The following is a 23,306-nucleotide window of genomic DNA, read 5'->3' as shown; positions in this document are numbered from 1 at the left end:
AAGCAAAGGCAATTTCACTTGCTAAAAAATAAAAGAGTTTAAGACCAAGCACAGTAGTACATGGCTCTGATCCCACCTTCTTTGGAGGCTGAGACAGTCGCATGATTTGAGACCAAGAGTTTGAGATCAGCCTGAGTTATGCGTTTTTTGTTTGTTTTGTTTTTTCTTTTTCTTTTTCTTTCTTTCTTTCTTTCTTCCTTCCTTTCTTCCTTCCTTCCTTCCTTTCTTTCTTTCTTTCTTTCTTTCTTTCTTTCTTTCTTTCTTTCTTTCTTTCTTTCTTAAACATGTATATGGGGAATTTTGATCAGAAAAGTAAAGTAAAATAAAAACTAAAAGACCCTTTGAAAAGAAGGTACTTTTCAAAAAAATATCATAAAATTATTGTAACTACTTCAATAATCACCATGTGAATTTTCTCTGATTCTATTTTTCCTTATCATATTTTAATACTATATTAACATTTCTTGAGTAGGTCAAAACTATTTTGATGTTTTATATGAAGTTTTCACATTCAAGAAATCAAAAGCCTATAGGAGCAGAAGGCATATGATACAGCTGTCATTGATTCATTTGGCAAACAGACATATTTTGCATAGAGGGAAAGGGAGCACCAGAGAAGACAGTATCCTCAATGGGAACATAACTTATAAATGCATAGCAGACCCAGTCAGGGCTCGGGATGCTGTCTCATCAAATTCATATTTTTGAGCAAATAGTTTTTATTTCCAGACTTACTGAGAATACACAGCATACATCAATCATGACACCCACTTAGTAAAGATTTAAAAGGTTCACTTTCACAATGGCATTGGGGAATGTTATGAGAAACTAAATATGAAGATAAAGGTTAAAAAGTGGCTAGAGAAGATGCCTCCTTGTGCCAGGTGACAGGGAAGGTCTCCCTGAGGCAGTGACTGCGATGTGTAAGAAGTTAAGATGTTGTCAGGAATGAGGGGAAATTAGATGAGCTGCGTGTGTTTCAACAACCGCAAGGAAGCCAGAGGCCAGAAGGCAAGGTTTGTGTGTTCATCAGCTCCGCAGTTCCTCCATGATCATCCCAGTCGAGAGAGGAGGGAATGCAGGACCAGAATGCAGGAAAGATGTCATTATAGCACCATCTTCCTATGCTAACTACCGAGGCTACACACCTCCAAGATTCTTGCCTGAGCTCAAAAGCATGCATGTTGCCGTGAAAACAAGCGGAGGCAGAAGAGTAATGATGGGAATGAGCTACAGCTCCGTGATAGAGAGCCTGCTTAGACTATGCTTGGCTTGCTTGCCTCTCAGTACAAAAAGAGTTGGCTTTGATTAAAAACCAAGTTAATTACTTTCAACACTTTCAATGCAACTTTATGCAGTCAATAAAGCACAGAAGCCTTTAAAGATATCATATTATTTGATGAAGGGGAAATAATTTCAAATAATTACACAATTTTTAGAGGATTCAAAAGATAAGTGTTATATAATGTGAAATTTGTGTCCCCTGTGTCTGTTGATACCTTATTTTCAGTTGATGTTGGTGACATTTGGGAATTAGGGAGATTAACTGATCTGTCAATGGTCAGATGGAAAATTGTCATTACAAAATATATCAAACTTAGGAGTCCAAATGATTTTTCATTAAATTATTTATTCACTTCTCAAGTGTTTTGGAAGTGTCTCTTTATATTTTGCTCCTTTTATGTACTGATACCACTATTGCAAGACATCATAAATTGACAGTTTTAACTTAGGAACTATTGTTTGCTTTATAAACCAAACATTTAAAGTAGGTTAAACATGGTGGCTGAGACTAGAAAATGATAAGTATAGTGTGTAAGCTGGAGACAGTGGAAATATAAGTGTTATGTGGCTTTCAAGCCCTAGATTTTCACCTCAAATCAAATTTACCTGTAGTCTATGGCTCTTACTGACATTAGAATGGTCAGACATCTTCTGTTAGTAAAGTTAGAAGAAAATTCTTCATTTTGAAGAAGTAGAAAGAGTTTAGGAAGTAACATTTATATTTTACTTAATTTCAAAACATTTTAATATGAAAAATTATTGTCTTCATTTATAAGTAAGAAAACAAGGTTTTTAAAAAAAATATCAAACTAAAATGATATCTTTGCGATAATGCAGCTAATTCTGCCCTGTCCATCATTTTTTTATATTGTTGTACTGTTTCCCTGACCTGTAGTATTCTTATTATTTATTTCAACAAGAGTAAAATTCACACTAAATGTGCCAAGAAGCAGTGTTCCATGAACTGAATGCAGGGGATATATGGGAGGAGGGCAAGCCATGATGCCACAGACAACACATGAAATCTTATGTGAAATACAAAACGTCTCTGGGAAACCAAAGGTGGGAAAGTTAAACATCATCTGTTGCTATCGTGAGGAGCAACTTTAGTGAATACACAGGACAGAGAAGCTCAGAGAGTGCTGTGGTCATGGCTCAGCCAGGAGATGCAAAGTGGTGAAAAACATATAGGATGTTTTTCCATATGTTCATTAGAATCTCAGAATTCCCATCTTCTTCTTCTTCCTCATGGTAGGTATGTACATCTTCCAGGGAACTGCATTTAAATGACAGTGGTAACTGTCTGTTGGAAATGCTTGTTGTTAGTTGTAGAGTTCGGGAAGCTGGAAACCATGTGGTTTCGCAGTCTACATGGAAAAGGGGGTCAGGGTTACATTTGGAATGGGAGGGAATCCAAGTACAGCATACATACAACTCTGAAGGTCAAGAGTGGATGGGACGACCATGGGAGGGGTATTGAGTGAACTTCATGGACTTGAATAAACGATCCAGCATTCATCCATCATCTGCATTGAAGTGGGTGGATATTCTGAACTGTGAAGAATGAGGCTAAGCTGGAGAAATGTCCAGCAGGCAAACAGGAGGACCTGTCACGGGCAAGGTGTTTGAGTCAAAACAGGTCAAACTCTGGTAAATAATATTTGTTTCTTAACACTATCAACCTAGTCATAGTGCACTGGAATAATTTATATTCTTCTGAATGAACAATTGTTAAAGATGGACTGGGTTGTAAGTGTATCCTTTCCTTGTCCACATATATGATGCGTGTCGGGGCGGGAGAGGGGATTACTTCATCAAAACATGTTTTATAAACTCTACTGTAATGCCTGCGCTAGGCTGAGAGCTCAGGATCACAGAGGTAAGAATTCACAAGTTGCAATGTGAATTTTGAAGAGGGAAAATTCCTCCTTGTTATACAGCCCTTGGCTCTGTTTGCAATATTTGTCAAGGCACTCTAGGGTTTTGTCACTTTTGGCTCCCTGACTGACCTGTCTTCACTGCACACAAAACGCATTGTCAGACTGGACAGTCATTGAGTAATCTTAGAATCCATCTGAATCTGTGCAGTTGTCCACATCTTGGCCAAAGGCTTTTAGATGAGTATGTGCTTTGTTTCGAGTGTGCTTGAACATAGGTTATTGGATGCTAGACTAATATGTGACAAGAGCACAAAAGCAATTACTTGTTATGTGACAAAATACAAGATTTTCACCTTAAGGATAATGTTAACAGGGGTATAAATTTGTAAGGTTTATAACGTGTGTCTGTTTGCATTCACTTTGAAATACCTTGCTTTTCACTTGAAACATTTGGAATTCAGTTTTTAGAAACCTACTTGAACTCTAATACTATGTATGTTACTAGAAGCCCAATCATAGTTGATAGAAAGTCTAAAGTCCAGGATTTTAACTGTTTATTATTCAAAAAGAATGCATGTAATAGGAAATTAGTGTAAATTCATTGATATCCAACTTTGTATTGAAATTAAAATAGCAGTTATATGGTAGAGATTATATGAGTTATTGTCCAAGGAGACTTGGTGCCCTGAGGTTTCTCTTTGGTGGCTCAAAGCTCCTTAACATCTAGAGACAATACTGGTTTTGTGATAGATTAATAATTAAAGATATGAAGATTACTTAGTCATCTTGGCATTGTGCATGTGTACATGTAAATGTGAATTCACACTGTGAGTATACCTGCATGCATGTGCACATGTGTGTGAAAGTGAGAGGTTAAAGTCAGTTTGTTCCACAGTCCTCTTCCACGTTGTATTTTGAGACTGGGAATCTCATAGAACCCAGAACCCACTACTTCAGCTGGAGTGGCTAGCCAGCAAGCCTCAGAGATCCCTCTGTCTCTGCTTCCACAGATTAGGGATACAGACCCCATGCTTTTCATTTGGGTTCTGCAGGGTCTATCCTAGTTTCTCATGCTTATACAATAAGCATTTTACCCACTAAGTCTTCTCTGCAACTCCTCAGCATTGTTTTAAAAGAAAATAGTAGCAAAAATTAAACCTCTTCTAAATATTTCAACTCAGTTCTATAAGAAAACCAGAATATAAAATTGTGCTGTAGTTTGAACATAATAGTAAGACTGTCTCACTGAAGTTCATGTATTGAAGGCATGGTCTCTAGACTGACAATATTGGGAAGTAACGGGACCATAAAAAGGTAGAATATAGTTGGAATTTCTTAAGTCAACCAGGGGGTGTGATCTTAGGAAGGACAATGTCTCACTTCCTATTTTGTCTAATTTTCATTTTCCCCCATTACTTGTGGGTCAGCAGGTGTGGGGGAATAAAGGGTGTGGGAGAGAACCCGTGTCTCACCAGAGTTCCAGTGCTCTGGGCAGGTGGACACGGAGGACTGACACACTCTTTCCATGAGGCCCCGGTGGGTGTCTGGGTGTGTGAAGCTATGGATCCAGTCTGCGGGGGGTGGACAGGGGCCAGTCAGTAGTCTCTGTGCCTCATGGAGGCCAGAGATAACAGGTTCTCAGTCTCAGACATCCCAGATGCTGCTGGACATCGTGGAAGAGCTGAGAACAAAGTGGGGCTGAAAGGAAAGGACAGGGGGAGAGAGGATGCTGGGTGGTTCCCACGTGGGTGAGAGTCCTTTGTCCAGTCCGTGGCTGGAGCTCAGGAAGGCCTTCTTGCAGGAAGTTAGACGAGGATCTTTAGGGGAAAGCCTATCCAATCGTTCAAGTAAAGTAGGCCTTGATGAGCAGAGACAGTCTATGGTTTTAGAGCTTTTTTTATAGAGAGGCAGAGAGAAGGTAAAAGAAAGAGAGGGGCCGGCCATGGCCACGTGGAGAGAAGAGGGAAAGGGAGGGAGAAAAGGAAAGCTAGAGATAAGAATGAGAAAGGTGAGAGCTTAAGAGAGAGAGAGAAGGGACCAAGCACCCCCTTTTATAGTGGGCTGGACTATCTTGCAGTTGTAGGGTAGCTGTGAGGAGGAGCATACCTGGCTATTGTCAGTTAACTGCGAGGGTGGAGTCTAGCTAGAATGCCAGGAGCTTGGGGCTTTGTCTGTGTGACTTATAGTCACAGAATTATGGAGTTGGGGGATCTGTGGTTTCAGGCACCTGTCTCTGGGAACGTGGCTCACTGTTCTGTCCCTTGTTGAGTTTTCTACTGGGCCTCCAGAACAAGTCTCGCTCACCCAAAATAAGCTGCCTTTCATGGTCCCACAATTACTCTCCCTTTGGTGACACACTACATTAATTCCAGCACTCAGGAGGAAGAGATAGTAGGGTCTCTGTGCATTTGAGGCTAGCGTGGTCTACAAAGTGAGTTCAGGACAACCAGAGCTCTGTTACACAGAGAAATTCTGTTTCAAAAACAAAACAGAACAAAACAAAACAAAAACAAAAACCAAACCAGACCCAACCCGACCCGACCAGACAAGATCAGGCCAGACCAGACCAGACCAGACCAGACCAGACCAGACCAGACCAGACCAGACCAAACCAAACCAAAAAGGTTCAAAAACAAAACCATCATTCTTCCTTCTACCATTTGTCAGGGGCTTTTCCAGCCTTCATAACCACCAGTTCAATAAGCTACTTTTTTTTAGGTATCGCTTGCTTCGGGGGGTTCATTAGTTTGAAAAACAACCTAATACTGGCCTGAGGGTGTAGTTCACAGCAGAACACTTGTCTAGAATATACAGGGACTTGAATTCAGTATTAAAACCTGAAAGAGCTATAATGATATATTTAGCTGATTAAGTGTGTACTTCTAATACCTATAATTGGCAATGGGTCAGCTCTTTATTAGTAATACAGGCATGATGTCATAAAAAGCATGCATTGTTGAGAGCATTGCTGCCAGGTAAGGAACATGGTTTTATTCTCTCCTTTCATTTTCTCCAGCCAATCTGTGACTCCAATGCTTTTTTATTGAAACATAACTTATACACAATAAAATCCACGTTTAAAACTTATAGCTCAATGGATTTTAGAATTTCTACAAAGTTGCACAAATATCAGAACTATTTAATTCTGACTCATTTCCATCTCTCCAGGGAAGCAGTCATTCTCTGCTTTATTCCAACTCTGTGGTAGCACTTGACATCCATTACTTTCCATTTCGAAAATTGTTTGCTTATTATATGCAATATTATAAACCCTGTTGTAATACTTTATAAAAGTGGAATCAAATAACACGTAGCATTTTCACCATGTAGCCCAACGATTTTGTGTTTCACTTAGAATAATGTTTTTTTTTTTCCATTTTTTATTAGGTATTTAGCTCATTTACATTTCAAATGCTATACCAAAAGTCCCCCTTACCCACCCACCCCCACTCCCCTACCCACCCACTCCCCCCCTTTGGCCCTGGCGTTCCCCTGTACCGGGGCACACAAAGTCTGTGTGTCCAATGGGCCTCTCTTTCCAGTGATGGCCGACTAGGCCATCTTTTGATACATATGCAGCTAGAGTCAAGAGCTCAGGGGTACTGGTTAGTTCATAATGTTGTTCCACCTATAGGGTTGAAGATCCCTTTAGCTCCTTGGGTACTTTCTCTAGCTCCTCCATTGGGAGCCCTGTGATCCATCCATTAGCTGACTGTGAGCATCCACTTCTGTGTTTGCTAGGCCCCGGCATAGTCTCACAAGAGACAGCTACATCTGGGTCCTTTCAGTAAAATCTTGCTAGTGTATGCAATGGTGTCAGCATTTGGAAGCTGATTATGGGGTGGATCCCTGGATATGGCAGTCTCTACATGGTCCATCCTTTCATCTCAGCTCCATACTTTGTTTCTGTAACTCCTTCCATGGGTGTTTTGTTCCCACTTCTAAGGAGGGGCATAGTGTCCACACTTCAGTCTTCATTTTTCTTGAGTTTCATGTGTTTAGGAAATTGTATCTTATATCGTGGGTATCCTAGGTTTTGGGCTAGTATCCACTTATCAGTGAGTACATATTGTGTGAGTTCCTTTGTGATTGTGTTACCTCACTCAGGATGATGCCCTCCAGGTCCATCCATTTGGCTAGGAATTTCATAAATTCATTCTTTTTAATAGCTGAGTAGTACTCCATTGTGTAGATGTACCACATTTTCTGTATCCATTCCTCTGTTGAGGGGCATCTGGGTTCTTTCCAGTTTCTGGCTATTATAAATAAGGCTGCTATGAACATAGTGGAGCATGTGTCCTTCTTACCAGTTGGGGCATCTTCTGGATATATGCCCAGGAGAGGTATTGCTGGATCCTCCGGTAGTACTATGTCCAATTTTCTGAGGAACCGCCAGACTGATTTCCAGAGTGGTTGTACAAGCCTGCAATCCCACCAACAATGGAGGAGTGTTCCTCTTTCTCCACATCCTCGCCAGCATCTGCTGTCACCTGAATTTTTGATCTTAGCCATTCTGACTGGTGTGAGGTGGAATCTCAGGGTTGTTTTGATTTGCATTTCCCTGATGATTAAGGATGTTGAACATTTTTTCAGGTGCTTCTCTGCCATTCGGTATTCCTCAGGTGAGAATTCTTTGTTCAGTTCTGAGCCCCATTTTTTAAGGGGGTTATTTGATTTTCTGAGGTCCACCTTCTTGAGTTCTTTATATATGTTGGATATTAGTCCCCTATCTGATTTAGGATAGGTAAAGATCCTTTCCCAGTCTGTTGGTGGTCTTTTTGTCTTATAGACGGTGTCTTTTGCCTTGCAGAAACTTTGGAGTTTCATTAGGTCCCATTTGTCAATTCTCGATCTTACAGCACAAGCCATTGCTGTTCTGTTCAGGAATTTTTCCCCTGTGCCCATATCTTCAAGGCTTTTCCCCACTTTCTCCTCTATAAGTTTCAGTGTCTCTGGTTTTATGTGAAGATCCTTGATCCACTTAGATTTGACCTTAGTACAAGGAGATAAGTATGGATCGATTCGCATTCTTCTACATGATAACAACCAATTGTGCCAGCACCAATTGTTGAAAATGCTGTCTTTCTTCCACTGGATGGTTTTGGCTCCCTTGTCGAAGATCAAGTGACCATAGGTGTGTGGGTTCATTTCTGGGTCTTCAATTCTATTCCATTGGTCCACTTGTCTGTCTCTATACCAGTACCATGCAGTTTTTATCACAATTGCTCTGTAGTAAAGCTTTAGGTCAGGCATGGTGATTCCACCAGAGGTTCTTTTATCCTTGAGAAGAGTTTTTGCTATCCTCGGTTTTTTGTTATTCCAGATGAATTTGCAAATTGCTCCTTCTAATTCGTTGAAGAATTGAGTTGGAATTTTAATGGGGATTGCATTGAATCTGTAGATTGCTTTTGGCAAGATAGCCATTTTTACAATGTTGGTCCTGCCAATCCATGAGCATGGGAGATCTTTCCATCTTCTGAGATCTTCTTTAATTTCTTTCTTCAGAGATTTGAAGTTTTTATCATACAGATCTTTCACTTCCTTCGTTAGAGTCACGCCGAGATATTTTATATTATTTGTGGCTATTGAGAAGGGTGTTGTTTCCCTAATTTCTTTCTCAGCCTGTTTATTCTTTGTGTAGAGAAAGGCCATTGACTTGTTTGAGTTAATTTTATATCCAGCTACTTCACCGAAGCTGTTTATCAGGTTTAGGAGTTCTCTGTTGGAATTTTTAGGGTCACTTATATATACTATCATATCATCTGCAAAAAGTGATATTTTGACTTCCTCTTTTCCAATTTGTATCCCCTTGATCTCCTTTTGTTGTCGAATTGCTCTGGCTAATACTTCAAGTACTATGTTGAAAAGGTAGGGAGAAAGTGGGCAGCCTTGTCTAGTCCCTGATTTTAGTGGGATTGTTTCCAGCTTCTCTCCATTTACTTTGATGTTGGCTACTGGTTTGCTGTAGATTGCTTTTATCATGTTTAGGTATTGGCCTTGAATTCCTGATCTTTCCAGAACTTTTATCATGAATGGGTGTTGGATCTTGTCAAATGCTTTTTCTGCATCTAACGAGATGATCATGTGGTTTTTGTCTTTGAGTTTGTTTATATAATGGATTACATTGATGGATTTTCGTATATTAAACCATCCCTGCATCCCTGGAATAAAACCTACTTGGTCAGGATGGATGATTGCTTTAATGTGTTCTTGGATTCGGTTAGCGAGAATTTTATTAAGGATTTTTGCATCGATGTTCATAAGAGAAATTGGTCTGAAGTTCTCTATCTTTGTTGGATCTTTCTGTGGTTTAGGTATCAGAGTAATAGTGGCTTCATAAAATGAGTTGGGTAGAATACCTTCTACTTCTATCTTGTGAAAAAGTTTGTGCAGAACTGGAGTTAGATCTTCTTTGAAGGTCTGATAGAACTCTGCACTAAACCCGTCTGGTCCTGGGCTTTTTTTGGCTGGGAGACTATTAATAACTGCTTCTATTTCTTTAGGGGATATGGGACTGTTTAGAAGGTCAACTTGATCCTGATTCAACTTTGGTACCTGGTATCTGTCCAGAAATTTGTCCATTTCGTCCAGGTTTTCCAGTTTTGTTGAGTATAGCCTTTTGTAGAAGGATCTGATGGTGTTTTGGATTTCTTCAGGATCTGTTGTTATGTCTCCCTTTTCATTTCTGATTTTGTTAATTAGGATTTTGTCCCTGTGCCCTTTAGTGAGTCTAGCTAAGGGTTTATCTATCTTGTTGATTTTCTCAAAGAACCAACTCCTCGTTTGGTTAATTCTTTGAATAGTTCTTCTTGTTTCCACTTGGTTGATTTCACCCCTGAGTTTGATTATTTCCTGCCGTCTACTCCTCTTGGGTGAATTTGCTTCCTTTTTTTCTAGAGCTTTTAGATGTGTTGTCAAGCTGCTAGTATGTGCTCTCTCCCGTTTTTTCTTGAAGGCACTCATAGCTATGAGTTTCCCTCTTAGAAATGCTTTCATTGTGTCCCAAAGGTTTGGGTACGTTGTGGCTTCATTTTCATTAAACTCTAAAAAGTCTTTAATTTCTTTCTTTATTCCTTCCTTGACCAAGGTATCATTGAGAAGAGTGTTGTTCAGTTTCCATGTGAATGTTGGCTTTCTGTTATTTATTTTGTTATTGAAGATCAGCCTTAGTGCATGGTGATCTGATAGGATACATGGGACAATTTCAATATTTTTGAATCTGTTGAGGCCTGATTTGTGACCTATTATGTGGTCAATTTTGGAGAAGGTACCATGAGGTGCTGAGAAGAAGGTATATCCTTTTGTTTTAGGATAAAATGTTCTGTAGATATCTGTCAGATCCATTTGTTTCATCACTTCTGTTAGTTTCAGTGTGTCCCTGTTTAGTTTCTGTTTCCATGATCTGTCCATTGGTGAAAGTGGTGTGTTGAAGTCTCCCACTATTATTGTGTGAGGCACAATGTGTGCTTTGAGCTTTACTAAAGTTTCTTTAGTGAATGTGGCTGCTCTTGTATTTGGAGCATAGATATTCAGAATTGAGAGTTCCTCTTGGAGGATTTTACCTTTGATGAGAATGAAGTGTCCCTCCTTGTCTTTTTTGATGACTTTGGGTTGGAAGTCAATCTTATCAGATATTAGGATGGCTACTCCTGCTTGTTTCTTCATACCATTTGCTTGGAAAATTGTTTTCCAACCTTTCATTCTGAGGTAGTGTCTATCTTTTTCTCTGAGATGAGTTTCCTGTAAGCAGCAAAATGTTGGGTCTTGTTTGTGTAGCCAGTTTGTTAGTCTATGTCTTTTTATTGGCGAGTTGAGACCATTGATGTTAAGAGATATTAAGGAAAAGTAATTGTTGCTTCCTGTTATTTTAGTTGTTAAAGGTGGCATTCTGTTCTTGTGGCTGTCTTCTTTTAGGTTTGTTGAGGGATTACCTTCTTGTTTTTTCTAGGGCGTTGTTCCCGTTCTTGTATTGGTTTTTTTCTGTTATTATCCTTTGAAGGGCTGGATTCGTGGAGAGATAATGCGTGAATTTGGTTTTGTCGTGGAATACCTTGGTTTCTCCCTCTATGATAATTGAGAGTTTGGCTGGGTATAGTAGCCTGGGCTGCAGTTTGTGTTCTCTTAGTGTCTGTATAACATCTGTCCAGGCTCTTCTGGCTTTCATAGTCTCTGGTGAAAAATCTGGTGTAATTCTGATAGGCTTGCCTTTATATGTTACTTGACCTTTTTCCCTTACTGCTTTTAGTATTCTATCTTTATTTAGTGCATTTGATGTTCTGATTATTATGTGTCGGGAGGAATTTCTTTTCTGGTCCAGTCTATTTGGAGTTCTGTAGGCTTCTTGTATGTTCATATGCATCTCATTCTTTAGATTTGGGAAGTTTTCTTCAATAATTTTGTTGAAGATGTTTGCTGGACCTTTGAGTTGAAAATCTTCATTCTCATCCACTCCTATTATCCGTACGTTTGGTCTTCTTATTGTGTCCTGGATTTCCTGGATATTTTGAGTTAGGATCTTTTTGCATTTTCCATTTTCTTTGATTGTTGTGCCGATGTTCTCTATGGAATCTTCTGCACCTGAGATTCTCTCTTCCATCTCTTGTATTCTGTTGCTGATGCTCAAATCTATGGTTCCAGATTTCTTTCCTAGGGTTTCTATCTCTAGTGTTGCCTCGCTTTGAGTTTTCTTTATTGTGTCTACTTCCCTTTTTAGGTCTAGTATGGTTTTGTTCATTTCCATCACCTGTTTGTATGTTTTTTCCTCTTTTTCTGTAAGGACTTCTACCTGTTTGATTGTGTTTTCCTGTTTTTCTTTAAGGACTTGTAACTCTTTAGCAGTGTTCTCCTGTATTTCTTTAAGTGATTTATTAAAGTCCTTCTTGATGTCCTCTACCATCATCATGAGATATGCTTTTAAATCTAGGTCTAGGTTCTCAGGTGTGTTGGGGTTCCCTGGACTGGGCGAAGTGGGTGTGCTGGGTTCTGGTGATGGTGAGTGGTCTTGGTTCCTGTTAGTAAGATTCCTCCGTTTACCTTTCGCCATCTGGTAATCTCTGGAGTTAGTAGTTATAGTTGACTCTGTTTAGAGATTGTTCTTCTGGTGATTCTGTTACCGTCTATCAGCAGACCTGGGAGACAGATTCTCTCCTCTGAGTTTCAGTGCTCAGAGCACTCTCTGCTGGCAAGCTCTCTTACAGGGAAGGTGCACAGATATCTTGTATTTGGACCTCCTCCTGGCCGAAGAAGAAGGCCCAAAACAGGACCTTTCTCAGACACTGTGTTGCTTTGGCAGTTCCCAGGTGGTACAGACTCTCACCTAAGCAGACTAAATTCCTAAGTTCCTTGGAGTCCCGGGACCAAGATGGCGACCGCTGCTGCTGTGGCTTAGGCCGCCTCCCCAGCCGGGTGGGCACCTGTCCTCCGGTCCGGAAGGTGGCCGGCTGTCCCCGGCCCACACAGGGTGCTACCTCAGCGCCTCTGTGCTTCTGCCTGTTCCAGAAGCTGTCAGGTTCTCTGGCGCACCCTCTCACCTGTTCAGACTAATTTCCTAAGTTCGGCGGGTCTCGGACCAAGATGGCGACCGCTGCTGCTGTGGCTTAGGCCGCCTCCCCAGCCGGGCGGGCACCTGTCCTCCGGTCCGGAAGGTGGCTGGCTGTCCCCAGCCCACAAAGGGTGCTGCCTCAGCGCCTCTGTGCTTCCGCCTGTTCCAGAAGCTGTCAGGTTCTCTGGCGCACCCTCTCACCTGTTCAGACTAATTTCCTAAGTTCGGCGGGTCCCGGACCAAGATCTAGAATAATGTTTTTAAGGCACATTTATATTGTCATATGAGTCAGTATCCCATTGCTCTTATCAATGAATAGTACTACATTATACATCGATGTCACATTTTGTAGTCCTAGGCATCAGATGATATACACTGTAGCCATTTCTGTAATCAATACTGCTATCAATGCTTATGTATATAAAGTTGTATGGGCATGTTTTCACTTCCTCTAGGTACATAGCTAGAAGGAGAATAGCTGGATAATTGCTAACTGTATCTTTATTCTTTTAGGAAAACATCAGGCTATTTTCTCAGCAACTACACCATCTTCTGCCCCCATGTGTAATGTATGAGAGCTACAGGTTTCTTCACATGCCTACTTAACCTTACCAACACTTTTAACTAGGCACTTTCCATTGCCACCATATGAAACGGTGGCTTGTAGTCATAGATTTCCTAGACAGATTCTCAGGACAATTTTCTTAAAACAAAGAGTACGTCAAGAAGTAAGTGCACTGAATTGTGAGGCTTCACATGGAAAACTTTCCAGTGTGCAATAACAAACACTCTTTATGTCACAAAGACGTTGGGCATGGGGGATTTTTCTTGCTGGCTAACATCCTACCACAGCTGTTTAGTTTTTGCTTATCTTAGAAGGAGAGGAATTTCATTGTTAGAAAAATTATTTCATTATTTGTCAGATTGAGACATGATTTTACTGTATTGATTAGAAATCTGTATAATACATCATTAGAAAATGAGGCAATTTGAGAGGCAGGGATTTTAACACAATTAAGGGTCAGTTCCACCACTGACTTGTAATTTCCTATTCTTGAATCTTTTAAATACTCAAGTGTTTTTGAGTTTCTCACTTGAATGATGGTGCTCTTCAGATTTCTTATTGGAATAACAGAGTTGTTCTGTGTTTTATTGAGGGTTCATCAATGGCTGTACTTTCTCCTACTGCCTAGTCCTAAGGCTGTTATATCTAAGGTTCTGGTTATTTAAGTCTATCACATTTTAAATTAATTAAAGAAAAAAATTATAGGCATCAAGCAAAGTAGTAGCATACTGATTAGTTTAGGGCACAAGCTTTGGCTAATTAATAGATTTTTGTGTGTGTGCATATTACATATTCCCTTCAAGAACATCCGGTGAGCCTGCGTTGTCTGTGGCTGCATTTTGATTTTGCTTCCTAGGGAGAAGTTCTACTGTTTTAAGTCCCTGCAAATGGCCATTAAGAATGAGAATTGACAGGACACTTTGACTTATAAAACATCATACTAGATAAGGTTCAGATCCACCCAATGCTTTAGCCTCCAACCAGTGGCAGTATCTGAAAGGTTGTTTTCTCTGGACTAAACAATGGTTGCAAAAAGAATCTTGCCTTTTGATTTTGTACGTCGACTATAAATGGCTCTAACTGAAACTGTGTGCGGCACCCTCTGACTTGTTCTGAACATTGGTTATACATTTGGTGCTTATTGGCTTGAGTTAAGCATTGCTGAATCATTAATACTTCCTTTCTCTTTTGCTGTGTTTATTTCTTCAGGATGTTTTTACCCCAGAATGCAAATTTAAGGAGTCTGTGTTTGAAAACTACTATGTGATCTATTCCTCAACCCTGTATCGCCAGCAGGAATCAGGCCGTGCATGGTTTCTAGGACTCAATAAAGAAGGTCAAATCATGAAGGGGAACAGAGTGAAGAAAACCAAGCCCTCATCTCATTTTGTACCAAAACCTATTGAAGGTATGAAAGTAACTTTTTTTCTTGCTTGGCCCCTAATTTGTGTGTTAGAACCAGGTCTTCCTGTCAGCTGCTACTTCAGGCTCTGCCTCAAGTGAACTGATGGAACAAAGTTTCAGAGGAAACAATGGGAACTTTCTGAGAAAAAAGAGAGAGAGAGAGAGAGAGAGAGAGAGAAAGCAGAAAATTTTTGCAAATGTGTTGTACTCAGAAAAAATATGCTTGAATATCAAAGCTAGAAAATTCCTGAATATAGAAATTACTGTCAGTTGCCATTTGGAAAGTAATTTCTTTCTTTGTTGAACACAATATTCAATCTCTTAGAATAACTGAAAAAAATCAATACTGTTATTAGAGGGCTTAAACTTTTCCAAACAACTCTATAAATATGCTTGATGCTGATCTCTACATACTTTTGAGCAAATATAACAACATTGTGTAACAATTTTTTTTTATCTTTTGTAAGGAACAATGGCGTGTTGTTTTATTTGATCTACAGATTTTTTTTCTTCTCATTTAAGACTAAAACTTGCCCTTCCATCATCACCTAAAATAGTATTGACTTTAGTAAAAAGCAATTACATATGATCTGAAAAGAAAACTGTAAATACAAATTTTTTAAAAATAGTGTTGACTTGTTTCAAATTGAACAGGTGCATAAGCCTATTGAGGGAAACTATATTTTACTCTCAAAAGGACGATGTTCTCTCCTTGGGATGTTGAGAGACCATGTTTACATTCAGTTAAGGTTTCTAGTGAGAACCAAATAATTAATTATGGCCTTGACACTTATCAGCATCACCTGTTAACTTAAATCACGGCTCAGTTTCCTTTTCTGAGGAAATGAAAAAAACACCAAGATGGTGCACTGCAAACTTGACTTAGCTTGGCTCGATGGCTTGCAAATGTCACAGACGTAGTTACTTGGAGACTGTGCACAATTCCAGGTGTGCAGTATACAGTGCCTATGAGTATAGCAGTCAAACCCAATCTAGATCCTCCTATGTTCCAAACACTAGAGAGAAGGTGACAGTCATCACTCCTGCCTCCTGAGTCTTTTCTCACAGCCTAAGTCTTTAGTCATCTAAACTTAGACTTGCACTGCCCTTGGCCTCATGCTTTCTGTATTACCTGTCCTGATTTTCATTTATTCATCTGCTGATTAACCTTGGCAAAGGATGAAGCTAATGCTTCCTACTTCTCTATTACTTTTCTCTGCCTTCTTTACCTGAAAAATTAAGCACTGTTTTTTTGTTTTTTTTTTTCTCGATCATGTTGTACTAGATTTTCCTATTGTCCTACTGTCTCTACCCATTCATTCATGGTGCATTCTGAATTAACAGAGTATGTTTTATACTTTTTCTCATATCTCTCTTTTGTCAGGAGCACTACTTGGCATGCCATAAAAAGAAATTTAACCAGCTGTCAGTTGAACAAGTGAATGTGTTAATGAACAGAGTAAATGTAAAAACTAGGAACTATAGTTTCCAGAGGACATAGTCTTAGAGATATGAAATATGAAATATGGTTACTGATGACAACGGTGTAGTAGAAAAGGAAGTGTGCTTCATGTTATAGAATTAATATTGGTAACTAGAGGAAACACTCTCATTGCCACAGAATGGAATATCATTAAGAAGTAGGGCAGTATCATACGGATAAGAAGGGATCACGGAAACAGAACCATTACAGGTCCACTGTAGCTAATGGCAGATTTGTAAGGGCTGAGCACTAAGAAGTAGATACTTTAGAATTTTGCCACAGGAAATATATTCGTTCTTAGGAATATTTTTTTGGCAAATAACACTTTTAACTTGTTTATCATTTTTATTTTAACAGTTAAGCTGATGTGTTCATTTTTGCAAAAGGAGCAAAAGTCCCCTAACAAACTTTGGGAAAGCTAGAAAAATATAAAAATCTATGAGTTTATTTATTCTTTATATAAATAGTTGAGCCGAACAGAGCTCCTCCCACTTCTTCCCACCCCACCCCACCCCACCCCCCAAGGAAAGATCTATGATCTGTCTCCTTAATTAGAGATGCTTCCTGTACACTGCTCAGTCGAGTTTCCTCTTGGGTCAGATGGCCTGATGTACATTTCCAAAAGAAATGTGTGGGATGACTATGTACCCAGTCCCAGACGTTCTTCAGCGTTCTGCTTATTGCTGCATTTTGTGAAAATCAGGGAAGGTGCAAGCAGACTCCTACAGTGCTGTAAACTAGAATTAAGATTGACCTTACACAATACAGAGCCCATGTCAATTGCAAGTTAGTCATGCCAATTATCTCAGAAACTAAATCTGGAGGTGAGCTCTCCAGAGATGGTGCTGTGTTGTCCCAGTTTCAGGGAGCTTGGCTGCATGAAAATTTCACATCTCTTATCTTAATGTTTTTTCTGTTATTCCTTAGATCTGTACAGTAAAACTGGAATGATGCACAAATTATGCCTCCAGGTAGAAAGGTTGTCTAGACCTGTGCATTGCACTCTTGTCTGAAATACATACACTGTATGTGATCCCCCCAGTTTCATTACAGTAATTATAAGGCAAGGAATCACTAGAAGAAGGTATTGAAAATCTATACAAGTTTTTATTTATTTATTTATTTATTTATTTATGTATTTATGTATTTATTTATTTATTTATTTTTATGTCAGCATAGTCTCTAACAGCTGCCATAGAATATTAATACCTCACTGGTAATAACTAGACATCTAGCCATACATCGGGGCCGAGGAAGTGAGCAAATAGTCTTTTAATGGATGGCTTCATACCAAATACATATTCAGGTCTAAGAGGACTGTGGTAAATGCACATGGAGACATCAGTTTCTGCTTCTGGCTTGCATTTTCTTTGGTCCCCTTACTGACATCTTTTAGTCTTGTTCGTTTGTTTGCTTTTTATTTTGCTTTTGCTGATTAATTACAAGGATTTCCCCTTTATACTGGGGAAAATAGCATCCGTTTTCTATCAGATTAGCTAATACTTGAGTTTAGCTCCAAGGTATTAGTTAAGTTTTATAATGCTTTCTTCTTCTAGGTAGAGTTTGAAAGTATGCTTCAGTTATTTTCTCATTTTTATTTCACTTTTATGAAGTAGTTTCTAGTCTAATTTGTTTCACAAACCGTGAAGCTGAAGCACAGAAGTCAGTGCACAATTTGTTCCAAGTCATGGAGTCAGTGAGTAACAGAACTGGAGTTCAAACTAAAGCTCTCTGCCTCAAGCAGTCAAGGGCAGTACTTCCATGAACATGGATGTCATGAGCTGGTCAGAGGTCAGAAAGGATATGGATAGAATCTAATTACTAGGCAAGAGGACTCAATACTCTACTGACTGCCTCTCCTTTACTTCTTCTGGAATAGATGATGGTGTAGAAATAAATAATAGTCTTTGTAGATCCTTAGAGAGATTCATGCTCCTGTAAAGTACCTGATAAACAAAAATGAGGCAGGTCCTTTATGCTTCAAATATGTTCTAATTGTCAATGTGCAAAAGTTTAACTATTCTCTATCAGTTCTCCACACAGCTTTGTTTTATAGCATTGGCTTTCGATAACTAAGAGGAATAATAGAGGTCATGTCAGTCTTTTCTTCTTTTTGGATGCAAAGTTCTTCCTGCTGGCTTTCCAAAAGATTCTTGCAATATGTAGTCAATCAATTTAGTATTCAGTAGGCAGGCTGTATATATTATCTTTATAAAAGTTCACAATTGCCCTAGGCTATTCTCATTTTACAAATGAGGTGACGAAGACTTAAAGCAATTAGGTAAACTGTTCAAGATCATAGGACTAGAAAAAATATGAAAGTGAAATTATATTCCAGGAAGCCAGTGCATAAGCACTTAACCCTACTTTATACTGCCCTGCAATGGGAAGCGATCTCTAAATAGGTGGCTACACAGAGAAGTCAACAATGACAATGTAGAAATGCTGTATGTACCATGTTTCCAGTTGTAATCAATCACCAAGAGGAAGAAATTTACAGGAGAAAGAGTTTATTTTTGTTTACAGTTCAAGTTCTAATGGTAGTGAGAGCACGACAGCAGGCATCAGGAAAAGGAGGGTGAGAACCCACGTCTTGAATTGGAAACAGAAAACAGAGAAAGTAATTCCATGTGGGACAAGATAGACTCCCAAAGCCCACCAAACCCCAGTCACACTCTCACTCCAGCCTGTTAAACCTTCCCAAACACCATCACCAACTGCAGAGCAGGGATTCAAATACCTGAAACAGTGGCGGGGTGGTGGTGGTGGTGGTGGTGGTGGTATATGTCTCATTCATGCCATAGACTATGGCAAAAAAAAAAAAAAAATCACATACTAGGCTGGTTATAAACACAGCAGAGTTAAGACAAGTGTTTATGAAGTGATATAAAAGTACATATTGAAGATAAGTACAAGGGACTATTACTTAACTGCCATGTTCAAACGGAGTTTAAAAAAAATAAAAATGCATTGCCTCCTTGGTGCCTATTATTTTTTAATATATTAATGAAAACTAAAAGAGAAAATTATTTTAAAACTAATAAGATACGGCTGAATTAAAAAAAAAGAACATGAAGCTCCAAAAAATCTTAGAAATAACTAACTCAGTGAGTCACCCGATCCAACAGTATGCTGCCCACAAGAAGTTCCCTCCACCAAGATAGACACAGAGAGTAAACAGAAAAGACATTCCATGCGAAGGAAACCAGTACCCATCAGGAGCACCTATACTCACATCAAATAAAATACACTTTGAGATTAAATGTAAAGGAAGACAAAGAAAAATACCATTTCAACAAGGCAATAGAACAACTATAATACCTATTATTTTTAATGCACTTAATTTCCCACTATGTAAAATAATTTGAGCTATATGATTTCTGAATTTTTTGACAATGAAATTGTATATTCTCCCCCCTCTACACACACACACACACACACACACACACACACACACACACACACACATTTACAGTTGTTCTTATTTTTAGCATTGTCATCTGGTACCTGTCTAAGAGGTACATTGTTAGTTTGAGAAACTAAACACCTCAATATTATAGAGTTGTTTATAAATTCATGTTTGCATTACATATTAAAAAAAGATATAAATAACTGGTAGGGTCAGGTTTTTGTTAAAATCCCAAGTATAGAATAAGGGCTTATACTCCAGGAGAGAAAGACTCATTCAAGACAGAGTATGGAAAGTTTTCCATACCCTTTCAGAGCACTAATAGTGTGTGTTCCATTCAGATATTCAGTTAATGCCTTAAAATGTAGGAAGAGGACATGATGGGAGGAGCTTGAGAAATGACTCTGCATGTAAGAACACTAATTGCTTTTCCAGAGGATCCAGGTTCAATCCCCAGCTCTCACATGGCAGCTCACAAGCAGCTGTAACTCCAGTTCCAGGAGATTTAACATCCTCTTCTGCCTCCTGAGGCACTGGCTTCATGCATGGCAGTATGCATACAAACATGAAAGCAAAACAACTATATATATATATATATATATATATATATATAAAATCTAGATGAGAGAGAGTGAGAGAGAGGAGGAGGAAAGAGATGGGTAGATAGATAGATAGATAGATAGATAGAGAGATAGATAGATAGATGAATAGATAGATGATGGATAGATAGATATCAGAGACATCCTATAGGGGTGAAGGTATTCTTTCATTTCTTCCAATAGGATGAGCAGCACTTTTATAAGTACTTCACTGAAAAACCATAAACTCTGATGGAACCTTGCAATATATTTACCTACAAAACAGTCTAGACACATTCCCTTTATTAAATTAGTGAATGAATAAAGTGTAGTTTTATGACTTCTTTCTGTCATTGGTAATTTGCTATTCACTTACTTACTTGAATCAAAACCTAGGATGAAAGATATTTTCATCATAAACTGCATTTTGAAAGAAAGGGTTTTACTTTTTCATTAATCTCTCCATGGTCTAATTATAAAGCATATAATTGGAAGGTACTTTTGGAAAAGAAATGTGAAATAATAGCCCTGCAAGTGATTAGGAATATAGCTGTTTAAACAAGTGGTTGCTGGGTGTATTATTTTTAATGTTCCAGAAAATCTTTATAAATCTCTAAACCCACTGCTTATACCATTACCACCCTGACAGATCCCAGCACTGCATGATGAATGAGCTGTTCTTTTGTAAAGTAGATTAGCCCTAGGTGGTGGAAAGCCAAAGTGTGTTATTTTAGTGTTGCGATTGTTTTTGTTTTCTTCAAACTCTATGACTTTAATACCATTCCTGTGTTAATTTCATTTGAATGTTAAGATTCCTAAAGTTAAAGTTTTCCAGCTAAAGGATCTGTAATTCTTTTTTTTAATTAGGTATTTTCCTCATTTACATTTCCAATGCTATCCCAAAAGTCCCCCATACCCACCCCCCCAATCCATTACCCACCCACTCCCCCTTTTTGGCCCTGGCGTTCCCCTGTACTGGGGCATATAAAGTTTGCAAGTCCAAAGGGCCTCTTTTTCCAGTGGTGGCTGACTAGGCCATCTTTTGATACATATGCAGCTAGAGACAAGAGCTCCAGGGAACTGCAACCCTAAACAGTACCCAGGATCTGTAATTCTTACATAGATAACATGATAATAATTATCTACCTACTTGCTCATTTCCCCCCTGTTCTTCACTCTCTGGTGTTCCACATAATGACGGTGTTAATGAAGGGTTGTAGATAACATCTATTGGATGGATTGACTTGGTATTTAAGCCCATACTATGTACACTGCACATAAGCCCCTACTTAGTTGGGTCTTCTCTAGAATTTAAAACAATAGCACAGACTCTTTGATTCTTAGAGCATTATCCTGCCATTTATAAATGATACCCCAGATTTAAACTGTCTTTGGGTGACCTCCCCCTTCAGTATCAGATAGAGGGTCAAAGACTCTTTGACAAAGAACAAGATACAAACAGATCATTTTCTCCTCCCTCCTCCTTTAAAAGCTCATTACTCAGTTCTTCCAGGTGGTTGAGTAATTTTTTATCAAACTATTGCCCCTGAAAAACAAAGTGTGTGTGTTTGTGTGTGTGTGCATGCACACACACACACACACAAATACATGCCTACCTGTATGCTATCCAAAAAAATTACCATTTTCAACATAGAGTACTGGTGAAAGAAAGATATTACCAAACTATTTATTGATTGAAAGCCACCCTTTTAAAGTATTAATTTTTAAATTGGGAACATGAACACATTTCTTTTTATAGAGACAGATAACTAACATGCTTTTCCGTCACCGCCAGGCAATTACATGCCATCCATTTTCTTTGTTAGATATGTAATTTTTAATCTTAGCAGAAGAACATCAATTATTGTATCTTATACAACAGTATCGTGACCATCTGGGGTGTTCTTAAAAGTGACAAACTCTTCAAAGTGACCTGATTAAGTCTGGGTGTGACCTAAGTATGTACAACTTTTAAAGCTGTCCAAGAGGCTCTGATTGTCACCAAATTTGACACTGGGTGTTCTGGACTGAATTTTAGGTTGAATTTCTCAGCTTATTTTGATCCAGTTTGGTCATAAGCATCTTAAATTTATTTAAATTATTGTGACCACTGCATTGAATGAAGTGGAGTAAGGTTTACATCTGACAGTGTATATGCAAACACAACTCTCACCTCAAAAGGGATAACAGTGAGTTCTTTATGGAATCAAATATGAGTGATTATGGCTGTGTATCACAGATCTAAGTTACCTTAAATTCCTTACTCAAGTGTAGTAAGAGATTGATGAAATTTTAAAAATAATGAAACAAAGAATATGGAGAAATTATCAAGGTGGAATAAATTAGAGGAGAGACATCTCTGCTGTAGACTCTGACACTCTTTGACAAAACAGCCTTCTGTTAGTTAAAGCTAAAGGGTTTCATAGGTTAATGAATTCCGAAAGGTTCTACCCGTTAGACGTGAGAATGTTAGGTCAAATACAGAAGTGGGCAAAATTGACTATTAATGGGGCTAATGATGCACCCCAGGAAATTGTAATTAGCCCGTGGACCTGAAATATTCTATCACTGAAACTCTGCTTAGTTACCAGGCTTATAGAATGTTCTGTGAAGTTTGGTTCCTTTCAGGAACTTTCCTTCACAGACACAATGAATTTAAATATCCACATCATGTTACAATTTAAAATTCAGCACCGTTACTCAGATAGGCATGTTTTAACACTAGGTTAATTGCTCTGTGGAGTTGGCAGGTGTAATGCCAATTATTTTGCTAGCTTGCTCACAAAGTTTAACTTAAGAAATACCAAATAACCAAGAATGAGATGGGTTAGTTCTTATTACTCTTGGCAATTGCTTGCTAAGTAATATTGAGAAAATAATTACTTCCTTCAGTCTTGAGCATCTTTGAAAATGATATCAATTATGGATTCCATCAGCCTCACAGAAGTAAACTGAGATTTACTTAGCCAGGCCAAGAAATTTTGCCAGATTAAAATAAAAATATTTTTTTATTTTTTTCTTTAGAAATATGGGCACTGCCGTATCTTCTTCTGTCTTGACAAAATGCTATGGGATACGGCATTACATAAAACAAACAAACAAACAAACAAACAAACAAACAAACAAGAATCTTCCCCTCTAGTTAGTAGAGCAGAGACTCCC

General features: G+C 38.7%; 1 protein-coding gene across 4 annotated transcripts in view; it reads left to right on the top strand.

Annotated features, from left to right (window-relative positions):
* Fgf12 (fibroblast growth factor 12) overlaps positions 1-23,306 on the top strand; it is a 595,461-nt gene that overhangs the window by 549,132 nt on the left and 23,023 nt on the right. For all 4 annotated transcript variants that reach the window (NM_010199.4, NM_001276419.2, NM_001357064.1 and 1 more), the window contains one exon: positions 14,480-14,678. In NM_010199.4, coding sequence (NP_034329.1) covers positions 14,480-14,678 — 199 coding nt within the window. The remainder of the gene's footprint in view (positions 1-14,479; positions 14,679-23,306) is intronic.

This window comes from Mus musculus, chromosome 16, assembly GCF_000001635.26.
Source record: "Mus musculus strain C57BL/6J chromosome 16, GRCm38.p6 C57BL/6J".
Lineage (NCBI taxonomy): Eukaryota > Metazoa > Chordata > Mammalia > Rodentia > Muridae > Mus > Mus musculus.
The sequence above is the reverse complement of the archived record's forward strand: the minus strand, read 5'-3'. Positions and strand labels throughout refer to the sequence as shown.